This window comes from Ambystoma mexicanum, chromosome 6p (genome assembly GCF_040938575.1).
Source record: "Ambystoma mexicanum isolate Mex_15411 chromosome 6p, UKY_AmexF1_1, whole genome shotgun sequence".
Lineage (NCBI taxonomy): Eukaryota > Metazoa > Chordata > Amphibia > Caudata > Ambystomatidae > Ambystoma > Ambystoma mexicanum.
The window spans coordinates 365,373,546-365,394,388 of record NC_090935.1 but is presented as its reverse complement, the minus strand read 5'-3'; the positions used below and the strand labels follow the sequence as shown (position 1 = coordinate 365,394,388).

At 46.0% G+C, this 20,843-nt stretch overlaps 1 protein-coding gene across 6 annotated transcripts in view; it reads right to left on the bottom strand.

Moving 5' to 3' along the window:
• NIPBL (NIPBL cohesin loading factor) overlaps positions 1 to 20,843 on the bottom strand; it is a 2,053,700-nt gene that overhangs the window by 1,733,593 nt on the left and 299,264 nt on the right. For all 6 annotated transcript variants that reach the window (XM_069627143.1, XM_069627142.1, XM_069627145.1 and 3 more), the window contains exon 7: positions 16,964 to 17,124. In XM_069627143.1, the coding sequence (XP_069483244.1) occupies positions 16,964 to 17,124 (161 nt within the window). The remainder of the gene's footprint in view (positions 1 to 16,963; positions 17,125 to 20,843) is intronic.

Below are 20,843 nucleotides of genomic sequence, written 5' to 3'. Positions count from 1 at the left end.
TTGGTCCTTTTCTGTCGCCAACCGTCCCGTTACAGGAGTCCTCCAGACGTCCTCCCTCTTGTCCCCACGACGGAGCCCCAGGAACACAGGATCTGCAGAGCTGCAAAGGAACACAGGCCAGCCAAAGCCCTTTTCTTCTAACCTAAGAGGGCTTACCTCTTGTTGTGTAACCTCACTCGTTCTCAGTTGAGACTGGTCTTGGTTGCTTCTGTAGTGTTGCTAACAGCTTCTTTACCTTACAAGCCTAATCAGCTTGTGGCCCTACTTTGATTTCTTCTTTTCAACAAAGACTTCTAAAACATTGTGCAAGACTTACTTACCTGCAAGAAGTGCTTCAGCTCACCTTAGTTTTTTTTCTAATTGACTTTGGTCTTGCCTGGCTCCCTGAATGACTCTTCTTCCCTCTGACATTGTGTTTGGTCTACCTTCCAGGAAGGGGTTAGATTACTTGCCTTGGGGTTGGGGGGGTAGCAAAAGTACTTACCCGCTTCAGAATATTTGCGAGATCTCTTGTTTTATTCTAATAATCTGTTTCTTTGACATGCTCCTAAGTATTGCCCTAAATGCAACAGTGACGTATTAATGTTCAGAGTGTCCTAGCTATTGAGGTCACCTTAGGGTGTAGGAAGTGTGTGTGCCATCCCAAAAGGGTATTTGCTGATTCAGGGAAACTTAGAGTGTGTATTATGGAGTGTATTTGTGTGTTACTATTATAATGCCCCTTCTGAAGAAGGCTTACTCAAACTGACTGTTAAATTAATAATTGTTTAAATCAAGAAACCTTGTGTGTAAGAGTTTATTTGAATACTTGTCACTGTGAATCTCTAACTCCCCTACAGCTCACATTGACCCCTCTTGAGATAAGCCTGGCTGTTCAACACGCTACCAACCTGTGTAGTACAGACTTACACCAAAGGTTGGGTTCCTACTGCCAGAAGGTCAGGGTTGTGGTAGTGCACCCAAAAGGGTACTGCATACAATCTTTGCCTAACAAGAAATGTGATCACTCAGTTTAATGCTTCCGATTGGTCAGGCTGCTTAATTCTATTGAAGCTGAATTTGGTAGATCAATTTTTTGGCATGCCAAGATATACCATCAAAGAAGTCCAGTCAGAATAGGACCATGACTTTTGTCAATCCCACTTTGTGTGATATATGTTTAAGAAAGGAAGGATTCTGTTGAGCATGTAAAAATGGAAGTGTAATGTTTCGATGTATCGAACTTGTTTCGTAAAGCCAAGGTGATTTGGCGCTAAAGATAGGAGCGGAATGGGAACCAACTTGTGTGGCCAGGTAAACAGGAGATGAGCAGGTATAGAGCATCCAAGAAAGATCTCCCACCCCGTTTCTGAAGCATTCAGGCAAAGACTAATCAATTATCCAGTCCTGAATAAGAGGAAGGATAAAATTGGCAATGGAGTACGGGCCGTATTTTGACAATTTTAGTGCCATCCACATAGGCTTGGCAGAGGAAATGGGCAGTGGGGCAGGCTAATTGCTTCACATAGGCATATAAAAGCTGCAGAGAAAGGTAACAAGCCTTCTGGCAGGCCAGAGTTCTTGACAAAGACAAAACTGCGTAAAGTCCCAACTTAACTTAAAACTGTTCATCAGTAAGGTAGTGATCCATTTAAAAGCACCACCTTTAATACCCTGGAAGGATACAAAACAGTCAGTAGGCTAGCATGTCTCAGAAAGGTCAGGATGTCAGTGGTGTTGGTGTATAGAGTTTTGAAGCAGTTCATCCTTCATGAAAATGAGCTCATTCCATGCTTCTGGAGGGTCTGAATGCAGAATTTATGGTCATGGAACAAATTCAAGATTTGCTGTCTTCCAGTTTTGGGAGGCTGTTTTCTCGATAATCATGCCAATAAATTTAGGGTAGGTGACGGGCTTATAATTGGCCAGAACAGGTTTTTATTTTTTAAGGAGTAGGGATATACAGGATTATTTTTAAAGGCCAACAGCTTAGGTGCCGGCAGGGCCTGGACTGCCTCTGTGCATGGGCACCATTTAGCCTTGCAGTTGGAAACTGACCCAACATCATCTCTGCAGGTCTGGGACCACGCCACCTTGCTGCTACTCCACTAAATAGAGAGAAAGCCTGCCTCAAACCAGAGTCCAACCATCCTGCTGCCCAGTCTGCCGGGGCACCTTGCAGCCATGACCAGTAAAACACGTACAACGCATCCTACAAGGAACCCAGTTGTCCCACACAATCCTGTGTTGTCTTGGGTCCTTGTTTCTCCATTTAGAGTTCAGAGGATCAAGGTTGTCAACAGATCTTTATACCCCTGCGTACTGCCGACAAAAGCACACATTAGCAGATATATTACATGTTATTTTTTATTTTAGTGGACATATGTATGGCACCTATACACAGGTGTTCACAGGGGTCACAAGACAAGATGGGGTGAGCGGGGGTTGGGGTGGGAGAATCATAAGGGTACAACAACAAAAGAAAGGTTATATTGGCCTTGTGACAATCCAAGTGCATGACAAGGTGTTAAGTGCAAGAGGATGAGGGGTGGAGGGATAAGTGCTTGTCGAGCCAGGGTGGCAAGTGTCAGGGGAAAGATGGGGGTTGGGGAAGGGAGGGGTGGGGAGAGGGCAGTCGACAGGGAGGACTAAGTTGCGATAGTTGCGATTCCGAGACAACACACACTTCCTGGGTAGGCCCTAATGCGGCTGCTTTGGGTTCAGTACCCCCGCCCCGGAGCACCCACATGGGAATACCCCTAGGAACTGACTCCTGAGAACAGTCCAGATCAGAGTACAACCAGACTCCATTTTTGTGTGCCGCCGACTCCATTTTGTTTTCACATTATGGCAGGCCAGCCATGAAATTAGAACGCAGGCCTGCGCACTCCCCGCAAGACATGCACAGCGAACAAGCTACTCCCCCCAACCTCCTCCTGTCATCTCTGCAGCCGTCCGGTTCTCATGGGAGACTGGCCGCGCAAATGCAACAAACTTCACACTGTACCTTCTGTCTTCAGTCTTACCCGATTGACCCTGCCGCGGCCAGCTCAAGGCCTGGCAGCAGAAAGTCGTTCATCTCTATAAACCTGCCCCCACCTCCCAGACCCAGGCCATGAAGAATACCAACCCCATATCCTTTGAACATGTCCAAACAATTAAGAATGACCCTTGAGTAGGTAAAGTTTGTTTGGGCCTTAATATGAGAAAATAGAAGTGTATTTCGGCATGCAATTAGAGTGGGTTTCTCATCAACTGTTTCCATTGCATGCAGACTAATGAAAGGATTGCAGTAGAACAATAAGCATACCAGTGTGTTGTATAACATATGTATAATCAGAGCACTAACGTTAGATTCTGTTTACATAAGTGTGAAGTATATTAACGTATAGTATGAAGTTTAATAGAAATAGATTGTAATAACAAATGAATAACAGAACATAACTGTACATGCCAGCACAAAGCTACCTCGTTTTTTAATTCAATGTAAATATATGCATAGCATCGTGTAAAAGCATTCTAGCAATCAGGTTCCATAACCAGTATGATTTTATCATGATAATATGCGTTAAGGCCTGCATTGAAGGAATACGATAATGTACTGCTTAATCTAGTATGGAAAATAACATGTGCATACACTAATTATTACTATGAGTTTTAAAACAAGGAGAGCACTGAGCCAAGTAGAAATGATAGTGTGGTCTAAATGATCGTAATTATAATGGAACGACAATGTGTAAAAAAGCCTTTATGTAAAACACTGTTTCAGGACACACTGGCTCCCCATATAATGCAACATTGCACCGCTAAGGCATTCCGATTCTCCTCCAACCCTCATGTTGCCAGGACAGATTAGCAGAGACCCGATGTTTAGACAACCAGCCTTTAACCCCCAGAATAAGACTTATGACCATATTAGTATGTGCCTTTTGTAACCCATTCTTTTAATATGTAATTTAGGCCTTGAATTTATTGTACCAGAAGGGCCATCTTTGTTGTACCAGATGAACATTCCATACCACACTGTGATCTCAAAGTCTCAGCCCCTTAAACAATATATCTTGCATTATACCAACACTGGAGGCCACCCAGTAACAGATCTAACACTAAGCTTAAGAAATGCACTGTGGCCTATGCCCAACGATAGTTAACCTGCACTTGAGAAATGTCTTTCCTTTGGCATCAAGATTCTCAGGCCTTAGATACTACCGGACAAGATAGAGTGCAATATTGGATGAATGGGAATGTGTGGCCACAAGGGCAAATGTCAAGTGTTTTATTGAATATGTAACAATAAAAAACAGTTGCCGACACTGGATACCAATCCGATGAGCCCAGCTGACCGATGTACCTGAGAAGCATCATCACAGCACCACGTGATTCTGCTCCAATTACAGCGCACCAACCCTATAGCACCCATAGGTGCTCTTCCCTAGTGACCAATCCCAACTCTTCATGTACACCTTAGGCCTCCCCTCTCCTGGAGGATGCAAAATCTGTATAAAAATGACTTGTAACATGTTTTCTGCAGAGCACTCTCGGCGTGAGCAGAGTAGATACCGCTTGCCCTATTTTAGATAAACGATTTTTCCATATCGCATGCACTTGGTCTCATTCCCTCCAGGGATGTGTCCTGGTTGACTCTTATTGGAATAATCAAGTGCATTTTTGGGGACTTCTCACTTTCAATAGTCCGGAAAAAGGAGCCCAAGGGCAAGTGCTGGCAAAGGATTGGTAGGGGTACGGGGGGACTGGTGGTGGGTGGTCTAGCCCCTGTATGACAGAAGGGAGAAGGCCCCAGTCGCAGAGTTTAGCACAGAAAGTGGGCGAGGGAAGGAGGAGGAGAAAAGAAAGGTCTTGAGAAGTTTCCGGAATTTAAGGAAATCAACCTCAAGTGTGATGAGGGGGGGTGATGCTATTCCTGAGGGAGGCGACAGCCAAGGAAAGTAAGACCTGCATAGAGTTGGAACCAGAAGACCGAAGTACTCTGGCAGGGAGGTGTTTTGGGAGAGAGATCTGGATGTAGAGAGGTCCCAGGCCACAGAATCTAGTAGATGTTGCAAGGGGTCTTGAATTTGATCCTTGCAGTTACCGGGAGACAGTGGAGAGATTATAGGGCTGGAGATATGCGGTCCCTGAGCTTGAGGCCAAGGCTAAGTCTCGCAGTCCTATCCTAAATTAGTTGAAGGGGGCAAAGGGAGTAAAGAAGTTCGAGGAAGAGGCTATTGCAGTGGTCAAGCCTGGAGAGAACAAGAGCTATGGAGACATTGAGCTTCTGTGGGAAGGTGCGGAAAGATAAAATGCCACAGAGGAAATTAAGCTGAAAACTGGACTGCTTGGCAATGTCTGCGATGCGTGCAGACAAAGCCGCGTGCAGACAAAGCCACGTGCGCGTGCCGACAGAACGCCGCGCGCAGAGAGAACGCCGCGTGCGCGTGCAGAGAGAACGCCGCGTGCGCGTGCAGAGAGAACGCCGCGTGCGCGTGCAGAGAGAACGCCGCGTGCGCGTGCAGAGAAAACGCCACGTGCAGAGAAAACGCCACGTGCAGAGAGAACGCCACGTGCGCGTGCAGAGAGAACGCCACGTGCAGAGAGAACGCCACGTGCGCGTGCAGAGAGAACGCCGCGTGCAGAGAGAACGCCACGTGCGCGTGCAGAGAGAACGCCACGTGCGCGTGCAGAGAGAACGCCACGTGCGCGTGCAGAGAGAACGCCACGTGCGCGTGCAGAGAGAACGCCACGTGCGCGTGCAGAGAGAACGCCGCGTGCAGAGAGAACGCCGCGTGCAGAGAGAACGCCGCGTGCAGAGAGAACGCCGCGTGCAGAGAGAACGCCGCGTGCAGAGAGAACGCCGCGTGCAGAGAGAACGCCGCGTGCAGAGAGAACGCCGCGTGCAGAGAGAACGCCGCGTGCAGAGAGAACGCCGCGTGCAGAGAGAACGCCACGTGCGCGTGCAGAGAGAACGCCGCGTGCGCGTGCAGAGAGAACGCCGCGTGCAGAGAGAACGCCGCGTGCAGAGAGAACGCCGCGTGCAGAGAGAACGCCGCGTGCAGAGAGAACGCCACGTGCGCGTGCAGAGAGAACGCCACGTGCGCGTGCAGAGAGAACGCCACGTGCGCGTGCAGAGAGAACGCCACGTGCGCGTGCAGAGAGAACGCCACGTGCGCGTGCAGAGAGAACGCCACGTGCGCGTGCAGAGAGAACGCCACGTGTGCGTGCGAGTCAAAAATAATTCCAAGATGCTTTGCCTCACAATTGGGTGAGGGGGGTGAGGGTGGGGACCAAAGGAGTCTGGCCAGAGAGTGGGCGAGAAACCAGGAGCATGCGGCCCGAAGGAGAAGTATCTCTGTGTTACTGGCATTCAGGCAGAGATCACTGGCAGAGCACCATGCCTGAATAGCAGTCCGGTATGACTGGGGAAGAGGTGGCGGTAGGGGAAGGCAGAAGGAAAGAGTGCTGTGTGTGAACACTGGAAATGAGGGGAGAAAGTGATGATCAGTGGGCCAGAGGGGCCAGGTAGATGTTGAAGAGCCATGGTGATCGAATAGAGCCCTGAAGGACGTCACAGGTAGAGAGGTGGAGGAGAGAAAAGGAGCCATTTCTACTTGGGAGGGTCTGCTAGAGAGGAAGGAAGTGAGCCATGCCAGTGCCCTGTCTGATGCCTAGAGTATCATGGAGATGGTTTATGAGGAGAGTGGTTGTGTCAAAAGCAGAAGAAAGATCAAGGACGATCAGAACAGACGCAGTGTTGGAGTAAAAGTTAGATAGTAAGGCTTCATGGGTGTTCAGGAGAGCAGTTTCCATGTCTCTGGTCATGTACGCAGCCAGCCTTTTCGGTGGAGGGTCAGTTGTGGGGGTGCAGGGGGGGGGGGGGATTACCAGCTTCTCCATGAGTTTTCCCAAGAAAGGGGTGATAGAGAGAGGGTGATAGTTAGCCAGGCAAGAGGGGTCAGCCGATTTCTTTTTAGGAGAGGGTGCACAAGGGAGCGATTAAGGGGTTGAGGAAAAGAGCCTGTGGCAAAAGAGTGGTTGCAGAGGTCAGCCAAGGCAGGAACGAGGGTGGCGATGCTGTCCTTGATGGTTCTGGAGGAGCAGAGAAGCATCTATTTAGAGACCACCTTCATAGAGCATTCAACTCTAGAGGTCTCATCTAGTTGAATGTGAGAGAGGGGAGAGAGTATGGGTGGCAAAGGAAGGTGTTTGAGGGGGGAGCAGATAAGCGGACAGGGCGTCACGGGTTTGGGGAAAAGTGGGTGGCGGGTGCAGAGCAAAGGGCCTGGAAGGGAGGAGGAGAAGGAGACTGTGGTAGGATTGGCAAGTTTGTTGCAGATTTTAAAGAGTTCAGCCGTGTTATTGGTGGCTCCATAGATGCAGGCTTGGACAGGAGCTCTCTTCTTGGAGCAGATAGAGAGGCGGTACTACCTTTGGAGTAGATGGCAGGCCAGTTTGTCAGGGGATGAGCTAGATGTCTGCCACTTTCACTCTGCGGCATTGCACTTTTTCAAAGCGGCTAAGTGGGAATCCTACCAAGAGTTTAATTTGGAGGCAGGTTTCATGCAGAACTTCATGACATGGGCAAGGATGTCCAGGGTGTTAGAGATAGAGAGATGGAGGTTAGTTATAACAGTCATAAGGAGAGTCCAATGAAGGGGGAGGTGGAGGGATGAATGAGGAAGCAAAAGCAGTGATTGAGACACTTCATCAGTCGAATGACGCAGAAGGAGTCTGGCGACAGGGGAGGTCAAGGAGTGAAGATAGAAGAGTGGTCAGATGAGAAGAGAGGGGTAGTTAGATGGTTAGCGCGATGGAGGTTTTCTGAGATGAGAGCATCCAAGGTGTGCCCGGCAGAGTGGGTTGGGCCAGAGGGAAGGATAGTGAGGGTGAGAGCGTTGCAGGTTACTAAAGGGAACAGTGGTCACATCTGGGGAGTTGAGATGGATGTGAAAGTCCCCAAAAAAGATAGGCTTGGAGGAGGAGGCAGGAAGAGAGGAGAGGTCAACCCATTCAGAGGAAGATGAAGGTAGGTCCAGGGGGTGTTAGGGAGATCTCAAATGTGCTAATTCCCTTAAGCTTAGAGACCTCCAGTGCACTTTGGTGGATTTTGAGGACTTGATTCCTCATCTGGAAAGAGAGGCAGCCTTTTTGCCCCACTCATGTATTTTGATGTGTGTTTTACGGAGTTTTAGATTAATCCATAGGCATCATCTTTTCATGTATGTTACACAGCACCTTCAGTGCAGTGACACAGGGATGTCAGACTTCCCAAAGGTTTAAATACCTTCTCTGGGATAAACCGTTTCCCAGAGAACGTAAGGTTAAATTGACATTCCTAGTCTTTAAATTCCTAGATCCAACACACATTATCTTACAATAGAGTGCTGGAGGGGTTACCTAGTATCCCCTGTGTCTAAAAACTCATGTAGCAGTCAAATGCTACCCTTTCCTCTCGAAATGGCTGGTGGCAGTGGTTTTACAATTAACTACCATGATTTTTACCGACCGTGAACACCGGTAGCTAAAAATCACGGGAGCCATGTTTTTCAAGATGGCGCCTTAAGCACCTTTGCTCAAACATGTCCCAATCTTTTTTCGGCATTTGTTTTTGGAAAGGTCGTTCTAGTGTTTCTCTCTGCGCGCCAAACTACGTTTGGTCCCTTTGTTCGTATGCCTTTGCCGGGCTTCAGGACTGAAGACCGCTTCTGGTACCCGAGTGTCTGGGGTGGGCAGGAACTGAGGGAGGTGCCCCAAACTCCCTGTGCTTAGTCTCCTAGGAGACCCAAATGCACTCTGGCGTGATTGGCTGGCTGACTGTCCGGCAAGGACAACCACCCTGCTGGGTGAGTGGCAGCTAGGCTGGAATGAAAGGGATAAAACTGTTTAAAAGGGAAGTCTCTTGGCTTGGAAGGCAGAGTCGACCACTGGAACGAAAGAACCAAAGACGAGCTAGAAGAGGACGGATGCTGCAACTCCTGGACCGTTGGTTTGCCCGGTGAAGCCGTGCTGCAAGTCCAAATTGCCAAGTTCATCGACCCATCTGGAAACCATTCTCGAAGCTGCTTAGGATTAACCAGGGAGAGGGACACCAGCTTGTGTGCTTGAATTACAGCTACTGGAACTGAAGTGACTCCATTTTGGCAGCGTTTTCCGACGATCCCGTGCAGTGCAGGAGTCCCCCGACGTTCTCCCTCTTGTCACCACGACTGATGCTCAGTAACAATGAGATCTGCAGGAACTGCCAGGAACCAACGTCTTCAGCTGCATCTTGTTCTTCATATTAAGGTACTATGCCAACCCGATTGAGAGAACTTACCTCTTGCGGTGAAAGTTTGTGGAACTTTCCCACCTTGCAGGCCTAATCAGCTTGTGACCCAACAAATGATTCTTTTTCATACAAACTACTTCTGAGAACTTTGGCAAAGACTTTACTGTTTACTACAAGAACTGCTTTTTCCTATCCAAGACACTAGCCCATTGACTTTGGCCTAGGCCTAGGCCTACTGAACTGAATTGAGTCCTCCAGTGAACTGAAACTATTTGCACTGCCCAAGAAAGTATTTGTGATCTATTCTATTAACTTGTGCCTTTGTATTCCTATTTAAAGTGACAGAAATGCCATTTTGCTCCTATTTCAGGGGAGACTAATTTACTCAGAAACTTATTGGTTTTGTGCTGAAGTATATTAATATTAAGTTGTCTCCTTCTAGTGAAGGTTTTCTAAATGATTGTGTAATAAATGCTTATGTTTTTTACCAAGAAACCTTTGGTGTTAGTGTCTACTTGAACCACTGCTATTATAAGACCTTTGTGTAACTTCATTTACTGCTCACATTTCCTTTTGAGATAAGCCTGGCTGCGCAGCTCGCTACCACAAAACTGTAGTACAAACTTATAGCAAAGGTTAGTTTTGCTTACACCTGTAGTCCTAATTGTATGTGGTGGTCCCAGAGGGTACTAGATGCAATTCTGCCCAACACTATGTAGATGGTAGCAAAAGTAGGATAGACAACCTGCAGACTAGGTTTTCAAAAGATGAGTAGGTCTGTGTTAGGCAAGATTGTATGCCCCTGGGAGACTGCACCAGCCATGTCCTCTTAGCAATAGTTAACCCCAATCTTTAGTATAAGCATGTACTACACAGGTTGTTAGAGTGACTGAGCAACCAGGCTTATCTCAAGAGGGGTCAATGTGAGCAGTACGGATGCAACAGTTTCACAGTGACAACTATCCAAATAGCCTCTAGCACTCAAGGAGTCTTAAACAATTATTGATTTAACTGTCAATTGAATAAACCTTCTTTGGAAGGGAGCAAAAATATGTAACAAAAATATACTTCAAAAACACACTCAGTTTGTTTAAATGAGTAGATGCCCATTTGGGATGGCACTGACACTTCCTACACCATAGATGACTGAAATAACTAGGACATTGATATTTCACTGGCACATTTAGAGCAATACAGAGTTTGGTGTCAAAAGAAATATAGTTATGTCATAAAACAAAGGTTAACAAATATTCTTAAGCAGGTAAGTACTTTTGAATCCCCCAATGCAAAGTAAATTAACCCTTTCTCAGCTATACAAGTTATAGAATGTGTGTCTTTTGTATAGTTAAAGCACAACGTCAGAGGATCGAAGAGTCTTATAGGGAGCCAGGACAGCCAATGTCAAGTGAGCAAAGTCTAGGGGAGCAGAAGCACTTCTTGAAGGTAAGCAAAAAGTCATGCACAATCTTTTAGAAGTCTTTGTAGATAATGAAATCACGTTTAATCCACAAGCCGAGATGCTTGTGAGGGGCAAAGCTGCGAGCAACTCTGCAAAAGAAACCAAGACAAGCCTCAACTGAGAGCTAGCAAGGTTACAACAAGAGGTAGGTACCCCCTTGGTTTTATAGTACCATAGGTCTGAAGAAATTGGTTCCAGCTGGCTTCTGTTCCAGTTGTAGGTCTGCAGCTCCTGTCCTAGGCCTCACTTGTGGGGACAAGAGGGGGGGACGTCTGGGGACTCCTGCACTACGAATTGAAGGTCGGCAGCAGCAATGGTCAAATTTCAGATTAGCAGCATCGCGGTTTCAGCTTCTCGCAACTAGCACCACTGCGGTTCTCGGATACCTTATGAACTTTCCTCGCATCTGGGGTCCAGCACTCTGTTAAGGTGGCCCAGGATTGGTCAGTCCTGCTTCATGGGAGTCCGGAGGATCTTCCTGGAGCTCGGGACTGACTTAAAGACGACACACTCGATTCTGGTGTTCCTCTCCCAGTGGTAGTGGGAGTACAGCAATGGTAGTACAGCCAGCTCCCAGAGGATTTCCAGCTGAGTTCGTCTTGGGGTCGATTGGTCCCACCAACCCAAGGGGAGAAGTAGGGCTTCTCTAGTCTAGGCGAATTCAGAGCTTCAGCACTGCAACAGGGCTTCACTGGGCAAACCAACAGTCCAGGAGTTGCAGCAGGCCTCTCTTCAAAGTTCTTCTTCTGATTCTGTCGTCCAGTGGCCGACTGCCTTCCAAGCAAAAAGCCATTCCTTTTATGCAGGTTTCCTCCCACTAATTTGCAGCCCAGCCGTTAATCACAAAGAAGGGTGGCTGTCCTCCAAGGACATCCAGCCAATCACCTATGAGTGCATTCCTGTAACCAAGGAGATTAAGCACCAGGAGTTTCGGGCACCTCCTTCGCTTCCTGCCCTGCCAGACATGCTGGAGCCAGAGGCGGGCTTCACCAATGAATCCCCACCAAAGACAACAGAAACAAAGTGACCAAACCTGGTTTGGTGCACTGAGTAAATCTCAAGAAGGACCTTTCCAACAAGAAATGGGGGAAAAAAAGAAGACTATGGTTATTTTGACAAAATGGGCACCCATGGGTGTTTTACTGCAGCTGCAATTGAAGCCCACGGTAGCAACACACAATGGAAGGAAAAAGTAAACAACTGCCACCAGCTATTAATTGTAGAAAGTGTAACAAAGGTTTTACCCGAGAAACTAGACAAAGGTATATTAAGTAACCACTCCAGCACCCTATTGCAAGATGGTGTGTGCTGGGTCTAGAAAGTTAAAAAAAAGTAATCAAAGTCAATTTCACTGCACTGCTCTTGGAAACAGTAGTTATCCAAGATAAGGTATTTAAACCTTAGCAGAAATCCACAGGATTTCTCTGTGACACTGCACTGAAGGTGATGTGTGACAATATAAAAAGATGATGCCTATGGAGTTTGTACGACTCCACAGAAAACACCAAGAATGAAAGTACAAAGTTCAGCAAAAGAGCCGTGGGTCACTAAGGTGTGAGAAATTAAACACCAAATGAAAATTCTCCCTAACAGTTCAAGTGAATTTTAATTGGTTATGAGGTTGGTTTTTTTATTTGACAATAAAATTCACTGTATACCAAACAAGTCTACAATTAATTAATACCTTTTCTAAAATACTTCTCAATATTCAAATTATATTAATTAATTGATGTTAGAGAATTTTAATTTCTGTGCCAATTCCTTTTAACCTTAGAGACCCCCAGCTCTTTTGCTGGACTTGGGGTTTTTACATTTTTAACTCCTGAGCGGGTGGGACCTCAGTTGGGGGGACAAGAGGGAGGACTTCTGGGGACTCTTGCACTGCAATGTGACGGTCACCGACCGCAACCGGCAATCTTCAAACAATAGGCACTTCGGTGTTTCAGCTCCTCGCGTCTAACGCAAATAGCAACACAGCAGTTCCAGGCTGTCGCGATGGGCTTTCCTTGCATCTGGGGTCCCGCACTCTGTTGAGGGGGTTCAGGCCCAGTTAGTCCTGCATCCTGGGAGTCCGGAGGATCTTCCTGGAGCTCTTGGCCCGCTTAAAAGCAACACACACGATCTGGTGTTCCTCTGCCTGGCTATTCGGTTCCAGCATCAACTGCAGTGCAAATTCAACAAGCGTTGAGGATGTCCAGGTGGCTTACTATGGAGTTGATTGGTCCCACCAACTCAAAGGGAGAAGTCTTCATTGCAAGGGCGCCTCTGTCAACACGAATTTGGAGTTTCAGCACAGCAGCAGGGCTTCACCGGCAAACCAACGGTCCATGAATTGCAGCAGGCGTCCTCTTCAAGTTCTTCTTCGGATCCATCGTCCAGTGGTCAACTCTGCCTTCCAAGCCAAAAAGCTTTGCCTTTTATCCAGGTTTCTCCCAAACATTCCAGCCTAGCTGTCAGTCACCCAGCAGGGTGGATGTCCTTGCCGGACAGCCAGCCGACCAATCACCTAAGAGTGCATTCCTGTCTCCTATGAGACTAAGCACACAGTTTCGGGCACCTCCCTCGCTTCCTGCCCCCGCCAGACATCCAGGAGCCAGAGGCGGGCTTCACTCGTGAATCCCGCCAAAGGCAAAACAAACAAAAAGGGACCAAACGTGGTTTGGCACGCAGATTAAATCTCAAGAAGGACCGTTCCACAAAGAAATGGTGGAAAAAAAGACCGGCCATTTTGACAAAAATGGCATCCTCGAGTGCGTTACTGCAGCTGCGAACGCAACCCGCAGTAAATGCACACCACAGTAGTTAAAAGTAAACCACTGCCACCAGCCATTCTTTGAGGAAAGGGTAACATAAAATTGTTACATGAGAAGCTAGACAAAGGGGATACTAAGTAACCCCACCAGCACCCTGTTGTAAGATAGTGTGTGCTGGTGTAGAAAGTTACAAAGTAAGTAAAGTCAATTTCACTTTACTGCTCTTGGTAACAGTAGTTTAGCCAAGAGAAGGTATTTAAAGCTTGGGGAAATCTGAAATACTTCCCCGTGCCACTGCACTGAAGGGGCTGTGACACACAATGTAAAAGATGATGCCTATGGAGTTTGCCAGACTACACAACCATAAGAAACAGAGTTCATATCACAATAAAATACATGAGAGAATGGGGAAAAGAAAAGCTCTCTCTCTCTCTCTCCAGGTTAAGAATTCAAGTCCTCAAAATCCAGCAAAGTTGCTAAAGCTTTGCCCCACACAAGCCTCCCAGCTTGTGGCCCTTCAAGTGTTCTATTTTCTACAACCATTTCTAAAACCATTGTGCAAGACTTTTTAGCTACCTGCAAAGAAGATATTCAGTCCCCCTTGACATTGTGCAATTAACATTGGCTGTCCTGGCTCCCCGAGAGACTCTTCTTTACCTCGGACTCTGCTTTGTCTTTTCCCCAGGAAAGGGTTAATTTACTGAACATTTGCAAGGTTTCAAAAGTACTTACCTGTTTATGAAGTATTTGTTATCTTTGTTTTATTCCTCTGTTCTATCTTGTGCACCAAACTCAGAATTGCTCTAAATGTTCCAGTGATAAATCAATGTCCACAGTGTCCTAGCTATTTAAGTCACCTGAGGGTGTAGGAAGTGTCTGTGTGCCATCCCCAATGGGTATCATCTGATTTACTGAAAGAAAGTGTGTTAAAGTGTATTTTAATTGCTACATATATTGCTCCCTTCTGAAGAAGGCGTATACAACTGACTGTGAAACACATTAATTGTTTGATCAAGAAACCTTGAGTACAAGTATTTATTTGAATAACTTTGCGGTAAAACTGTCACAACATTACTGCTCAGATTTGAGATAAGCCTGGCTGCTCAGCCACACTACCAACCTGTGTAGTTCAGACTTATACCAAAGGTCGAGTCCCTATTGCCAGGTGGTCTGGGTTATTGTAGTGCACACAAAGGGTACTACATACAATCTTGCCTCACCGAGGCCTAGCCGCTTCACAAAGATGCAATGTCTGGGTAAACAAAAGCAAGCAGCAGATTGTCTATGAGCCTAAAATTGCCACAATTTTTCAATTCTGATTTTCATGCATGCTTCAAAGGTTTGGAGGCAGAACTAAACCAAAAAGCTGAACTGCTTTGCTGAGATGAAGCAAACTGCTTTTAAATGTCTTCACCTCGAGAAAGAAACTCTGCTCAGGACACTGAAACTTGGACTTTGCCAATTTTCTCAAATTCAAATATTTCAGGGGCTTAAATGAACCATGTATACCAATTCTTTTAGGATATTACCTACCCTATCCCCATGGATAAACCATTAAGAGAAACAATTATGTTTTCAGGTAGCCTTTCAACAACTATACTTGTGTTAGTGATACACTTGATTTTATTGCGATAATATTCAGCACAGCACATTAAGAACCACCTTTGTTGCCCCCCATTATTTCTTTGTGCTCTGATAGTTCGATTTACCCTGGCCAGAAGTTGGAATAGGAATCCTTGCAGGGGGGTTTAAAATGTTTTACCTGTACTTCTAACCCATAGCGTTTAGGTTTTTAGTTAACTGCCTTTAGAGCTATGGACGTTTGACAATTCCCTTTAATGGGGTTTTCAGAGGTTGCTAAAACCTCATCTGTTCCCTTGGCTCGTCGATACCAACAGCACTATTGTGGGTACATTGTTAAGTTTCACTACGCTACAATGGTTACACAGATCACAGATTGGATGTCGGTTGCTTTAACATTCGAGATTTGAATTGGAGAAGAGGCGGAGGTTAGGATTCTATATAACTACTTTGTTGGTAATATTAGGACCCGTATATTGTTGGACTACACTATATTAATGCATACATCTCTACAAGAGAATATACATGAATGCTAAACAAAAAGAGTAAGCATTCTTCATGTGTTTTAATTTATACACAAAAGAGCCACTATAGTGCCAGTGTAAATACTTGCTGGGTTACTGATCAAACGGTGAAGGGAAGACAATCATACATACAAGGTAATGAGAACTAGTACCTAGAACACATAGATGTTGAGCTACTACACTATTGCTGTCCAGAAGTAAGCCTCATGTGCTCAAGAGTAGCAGTTTCTCCTTAACCGAGCTCAGAAATGCAACTCTCTCCAAAGCCCTATTGGGCACAGCACTATTCTCTGCAGCAACACATGCTAGTTAGACAGCATTCAGGTACAGTTTAGATTTTGGCATACAGGGTCTGATGACATTCATAACACCTGGCACCGATACATTTCCATTGCAGCTCTAGCTAGGCATGACAGTTGGCACCCATTACCTATAATAATCTCTAGAGTTGGAAAATACAGAGCCTATAATGAAAAAGCATTTTATAAAGCCTCAAGACATTGCTTCTGAAAAAACGACCAACCAGATGTTCACATACTGTTTTTTTTTGCATCAGCAGATTGATTGCTGCACAAGCAGATTATATTTCTATACATCTAGTTTCTTGCATAGCTAGATTACCTGCAGCATAGTCGAGCTTTATTGCACAGCAAGATTTCACACCGCTAGTTTGTTGCAGCTGGTCTCCCAGACTAATCAACTGCCCACCCCCAGAGTGTTTAACCCATTCGATATTGGGCCCACCATTCTGGATAAACATATTCCCAAGTGTTGCTACCAAGAAGCAGAGCTCTAGTAACTTTAGCCTGTACTTAACATAGGTGTCTATCCAGCTATGACACCAACAACCCAAACCCTGCTTTTTTTTACATAGCCAATGTTTGTTTATATGGCGCCGGTAGCCCGCAGGCATCAGGGCGCCAATGAGCAGTAGGGCCAACAAATAATAGCAGAAGGGTGTTAAGACCACTTTATATTAGGACCAAAATGGGAATTGAATAGCATTTCTCAAACTTAAAAGAAACCAGTGTCCAAGGAAGAATTGTTGATTGTACCAATGATACACTAACATTTTAAAACAATGAATACCTGCAATGATAACTAAGGGCCAAACATGTAAGCATAGCTAATGGGCAAACATGCTTGCCTTGGGAACAGGAATATGTAACATTGATCTCTGATAAAGCGCTTGGAAGCTAGCAGAGTTAGCATGAAGAGCTACATAAATAAAATACTATTTTTGGACTTCTACTATGAAGAAGCTGTGCCATGTTTGGTCAGAAACAAGAAATTAAACTGCGACGAGTCAAAATCGGTCAATGCATTACAGGTTCAGGGTACGGGGCAACCAAACTGGGAAAAGTGAAAGAATTCGAAATCAAATTTAGAAGTGATAATTACCCACCTCACTTCCTAGCCTGTGTGCTATGTGCATGAAGTCTTCGCCTGAGCCATGTCTGGAATTGTCTGCATGATGATTTGCTGAATTACCAGACAATGGACCGGATACTTTACTTTCATGCATATTCCTCATGCCACCGGAAACAATGGGGCTGGATCCAGAGCCTAAAGCGAAAAAGGAAAACATGGCTATTTAAAAAGATAGTTCAAACCTATTAAACAAAAGGTTAAGAAAATGGTCACAGTAAAATAAAACCAATTTAACGCACACAATTTAAGTACAGTGTGATGGATGAATTGTCCTTCCATTACATCTTAATTCATAAAGGAGGGGTTTTTGTATTGGACCCCTTGTTGGATTGGCCCAGTATAAGGACTACAGAACAGGAGTGTTGATGTCTAGATAGAAACCTTCCTTCAGTTTGCCCACCATCCTTGCTGGAAGCAAATTCTGCATCTACCACAGAACTTAATGATTATGGATAGATGCCAAGACCATAGCAGCAGATAAAGTATCCTCTATGGTAGGCGCAAAGAACACTTTGTGGAAAACTAACGCAAGGAATACAGTTTATTGTAAATACAATTTCTCAAAAATTGGTGTTAGGACTGATTTGCTATACTCTGGCCTGGTGGACAGATGTATAGAAGGCCAAACTAGTATTGTGACAGGGACAACTCGGGTAGTTGTAGCCAAACCAGTTCAAGGTAGCAAGGCGAGTGGTCTAGGACAAGTCTCAAGAGGTGGTAAGTTTATAGGGGGCACACAATGAGCACACAGTGAAATAGTCAAGGAACCCACTTGGAAAAACAATTATAAAAATACTTCTTTACTTATGACCAAATAACAGTGGAAAAAAATACTAACAGGTAATATCACTGACTACTAAAGATTAGATACATCTACGCAATTACTGGAGCAAGGCAACATTCATATGAAACTCCTGAAAAGGAATGTGCAGATTAGTATTAGCACTATGAGTTAAATCCTAATTTCATAAATCCACCCCCAAGATGTGTGGGGCCTTGTGCCGGAACGTTCAAAGTTCCACAATGTCGTGAAGCTAGAAAAAATAAAGGTATGGTCTCTGGGCACCAGTGAACAGCACCAAGTGTCAGGGGATGAGTTTAACTAGCAAACAAACGTGTTCCCAACTTTTGGAGTGCTTGTGTGAATAAGCAATTGCAATGCCAAAGTAATTTCAAAGTTTGGTAACTTTTAAAAAGGGAGTAACAGGGCTCAGGCAAGTATTGCTACAACTCACCCACCCCCCACCCAACCCCCCCGCCCCAATACCTCCTGTCCAAAACTCAGATTCTTCACTGGGCTTGGTAGGTAGATTGAAGAGGGTCTGAGGTCGCTTTTCCCGCCATCAGCGGGATTCCCAGGGGTTGCAGATTCAAACAGCTCTCTGGTCGGTGTCTAATGCTGGTGCAAGGTCTCCAAGCAGAACTGGATGCAGGGCCCCCCTCAAGAGAAGAATGGACGCAGGTAAGTCAGACGACGGCCACCAATGCAAAGTGATGCAGAGGGATTCACTTGCCGCGGTCAGACATTCCGGCATTCCCTACCACCTAGGGTCCCCTTGATGCTAGGACCACAACATTTTGCAGAGGTAAGTCTTGTTGCATGTCCCAGGCCTCACCTCAGAACAGCGACTCCTGCATCACGGTAGCCCTACCACCGAGCTGGTCAGCCAAAGGGTAGTCCTGGGGTATTTGCGAAGGCTCTTCTTTGTAGGACTCGGAGCCAACGTCAAGAATCGATGTTCTCTCCCCTCCAAGTATCGCAGGACTGCTGGAGATCTTTCACAGGACCGGGCTCTACCTGGGCAGCAGCCAAGTTGGTCGCCAAGCCCTCTTCCAACGGGTCCATGGACGCCACGCAAGTATTGCAGGTGGACAGGAGTCTTGGCTCCTTTAGTTTCTTCCAGGATTTCTCCAGAGTGGGTGCAGGGCTCCTCTTATCAAAAAAGCCAGGTAAGAGCAGCAGCTCCCTTTAGCCAATGACAGATCTGCCCCACACACACAACCCAGCAGTAGTCCAATCAGGACCAGAGGCGGAAAAACTCATGCATACCACTGTCACCAGTTTGTGGATTGGGACCAGCCAATCCCAGCCCACTTCCTGGCAACAAACACATAGCCTGCCAAAAGCCTCTGCTTTCCCCGAGCACTGGAAGTCCATATAAGGATTTTCCTGGACTCACAGACCAAGAAGAAGGCTAAAAGACAAGATGGCCAAAGGGCAACCGAAAAATCTTGTGGCATGGCCATGTTTGACCACTAGCCACAGTTATTAACCAAACACGGTAAATGCGTTAAGGCTAAAACGAAAAGGACCAAATAAATTGATTACAAAAAATAAAATCACTGCTGCCACCAGTTTATCCTTTTAGCACATCTAGAGTAACCAAAAATCCCCAGAGTGTTAGTCTAGGGAAAAAGGTGTACCCCATTGTACTGCATTGCAAGATGCAAGATGCATTGTACAATGATAAAAACTGGAGTGGAGCAGAGTCTGTTACCGTGTGGACAGAATCGGCTGGAGAGTCTTTTCTGTGCCCATTACAGGAAGGCGGACTGAAGGAGAAAACCGCCAGCTTGGAGCGAGTGCAGAGCACAGTTTGTTACTGTGTGTTCCAGAGTGAGCCCGTGGTGCCGGGCTTCGGGTTTGACTCTGGTCGACTGGTGCCTAGGTCACCATGTAGCCAGGTAACGAGTGCCTTTTTTTCACGCGCATCTTTTAACGCTTCGATGGTTTGTACTCTGCTCACCATATGACATCAGTGCAAATGGTCCTCAATAATCGTACATGTTCTTTACTCTTACTACTTCGCAATGGCTGAGACTGGGCAATCTTGTAAATGAGCACCCATCTGCACACCATCTGTCAATAACAACGGCATAATTAGTGATTGACTGACAGGGCAAAGGGATGAGAAGCCGTACAACAAGGAAAAGCCTGAAAGTAGGCAGATGCCCAATTTCTACAATCTGAGAAGTGGGAGTCTCAGCTGGAGGGACAACTTAAAGGCTCCGGAATTAGACAACATGCTGCGGGAGCAGGATAAGGAAATAATCATGTATGTCCTTTGTCTACCCACCACAAGAGGAGTGTCCATCCAGTTATGTCAAAACAACATTAACCTCAGTCCTTGTCCGGTGTTACACTCCTTTTGAGTCACACAAAGGGATGACCTGGAATACGCATTTATCCAGTGATGGAAGATTCTCTTTGATCAAATACATCTTGACGTGAAGGTGGTTCAGTCTCCGACCAAGGGAAGGAACTGATATTTTGGATCAAGGGGGAATCGACATCCTCTTCTCTGGGGCTTCAGGTGGTAAGGCCTCGCATGGAGGGTCAGAGGCAATCAAAAACAGCCACTATCCAAAATATTTCACCCTCAAACACTAATCTCTCAGCATGGAGTTTCGTGTTAAACTGCTTGGTCAATGTTAGCAAATTATTGAATCACATTTGGGAACACTTTTGGAACTGACCAGGGAGGTGGGGGCCTGCAAGTCCCCAATGGTGGGCTTGAGTTCCGTGATATCCTCGCCTGTGTCCAAAGATTTGGGTCTCCTAAAAGACGAAAGCAGCAATCAATCTATAATGTGCATGGACATTAAGACCAAGTTGGTCGATCTAGATCAACAGTCAATGCGATTGAGCTCAAAAGTCTGGGGGTGGAGGCCAAAGGGGTGGAACCATCAAACATGGCTTGTGCCACTGAAAATATCCCACTGGACAATACCCCTCTGTCGCAGTCAATGCTGGAAGAATAGTTTAGGCTGGTGCTGTTTTGGGGGGTCATTTCGGATAGACCGAAAAGTGGGCCAAACAAAGCTCAGGCCAGGAAGTACCAGTGATCAATAGG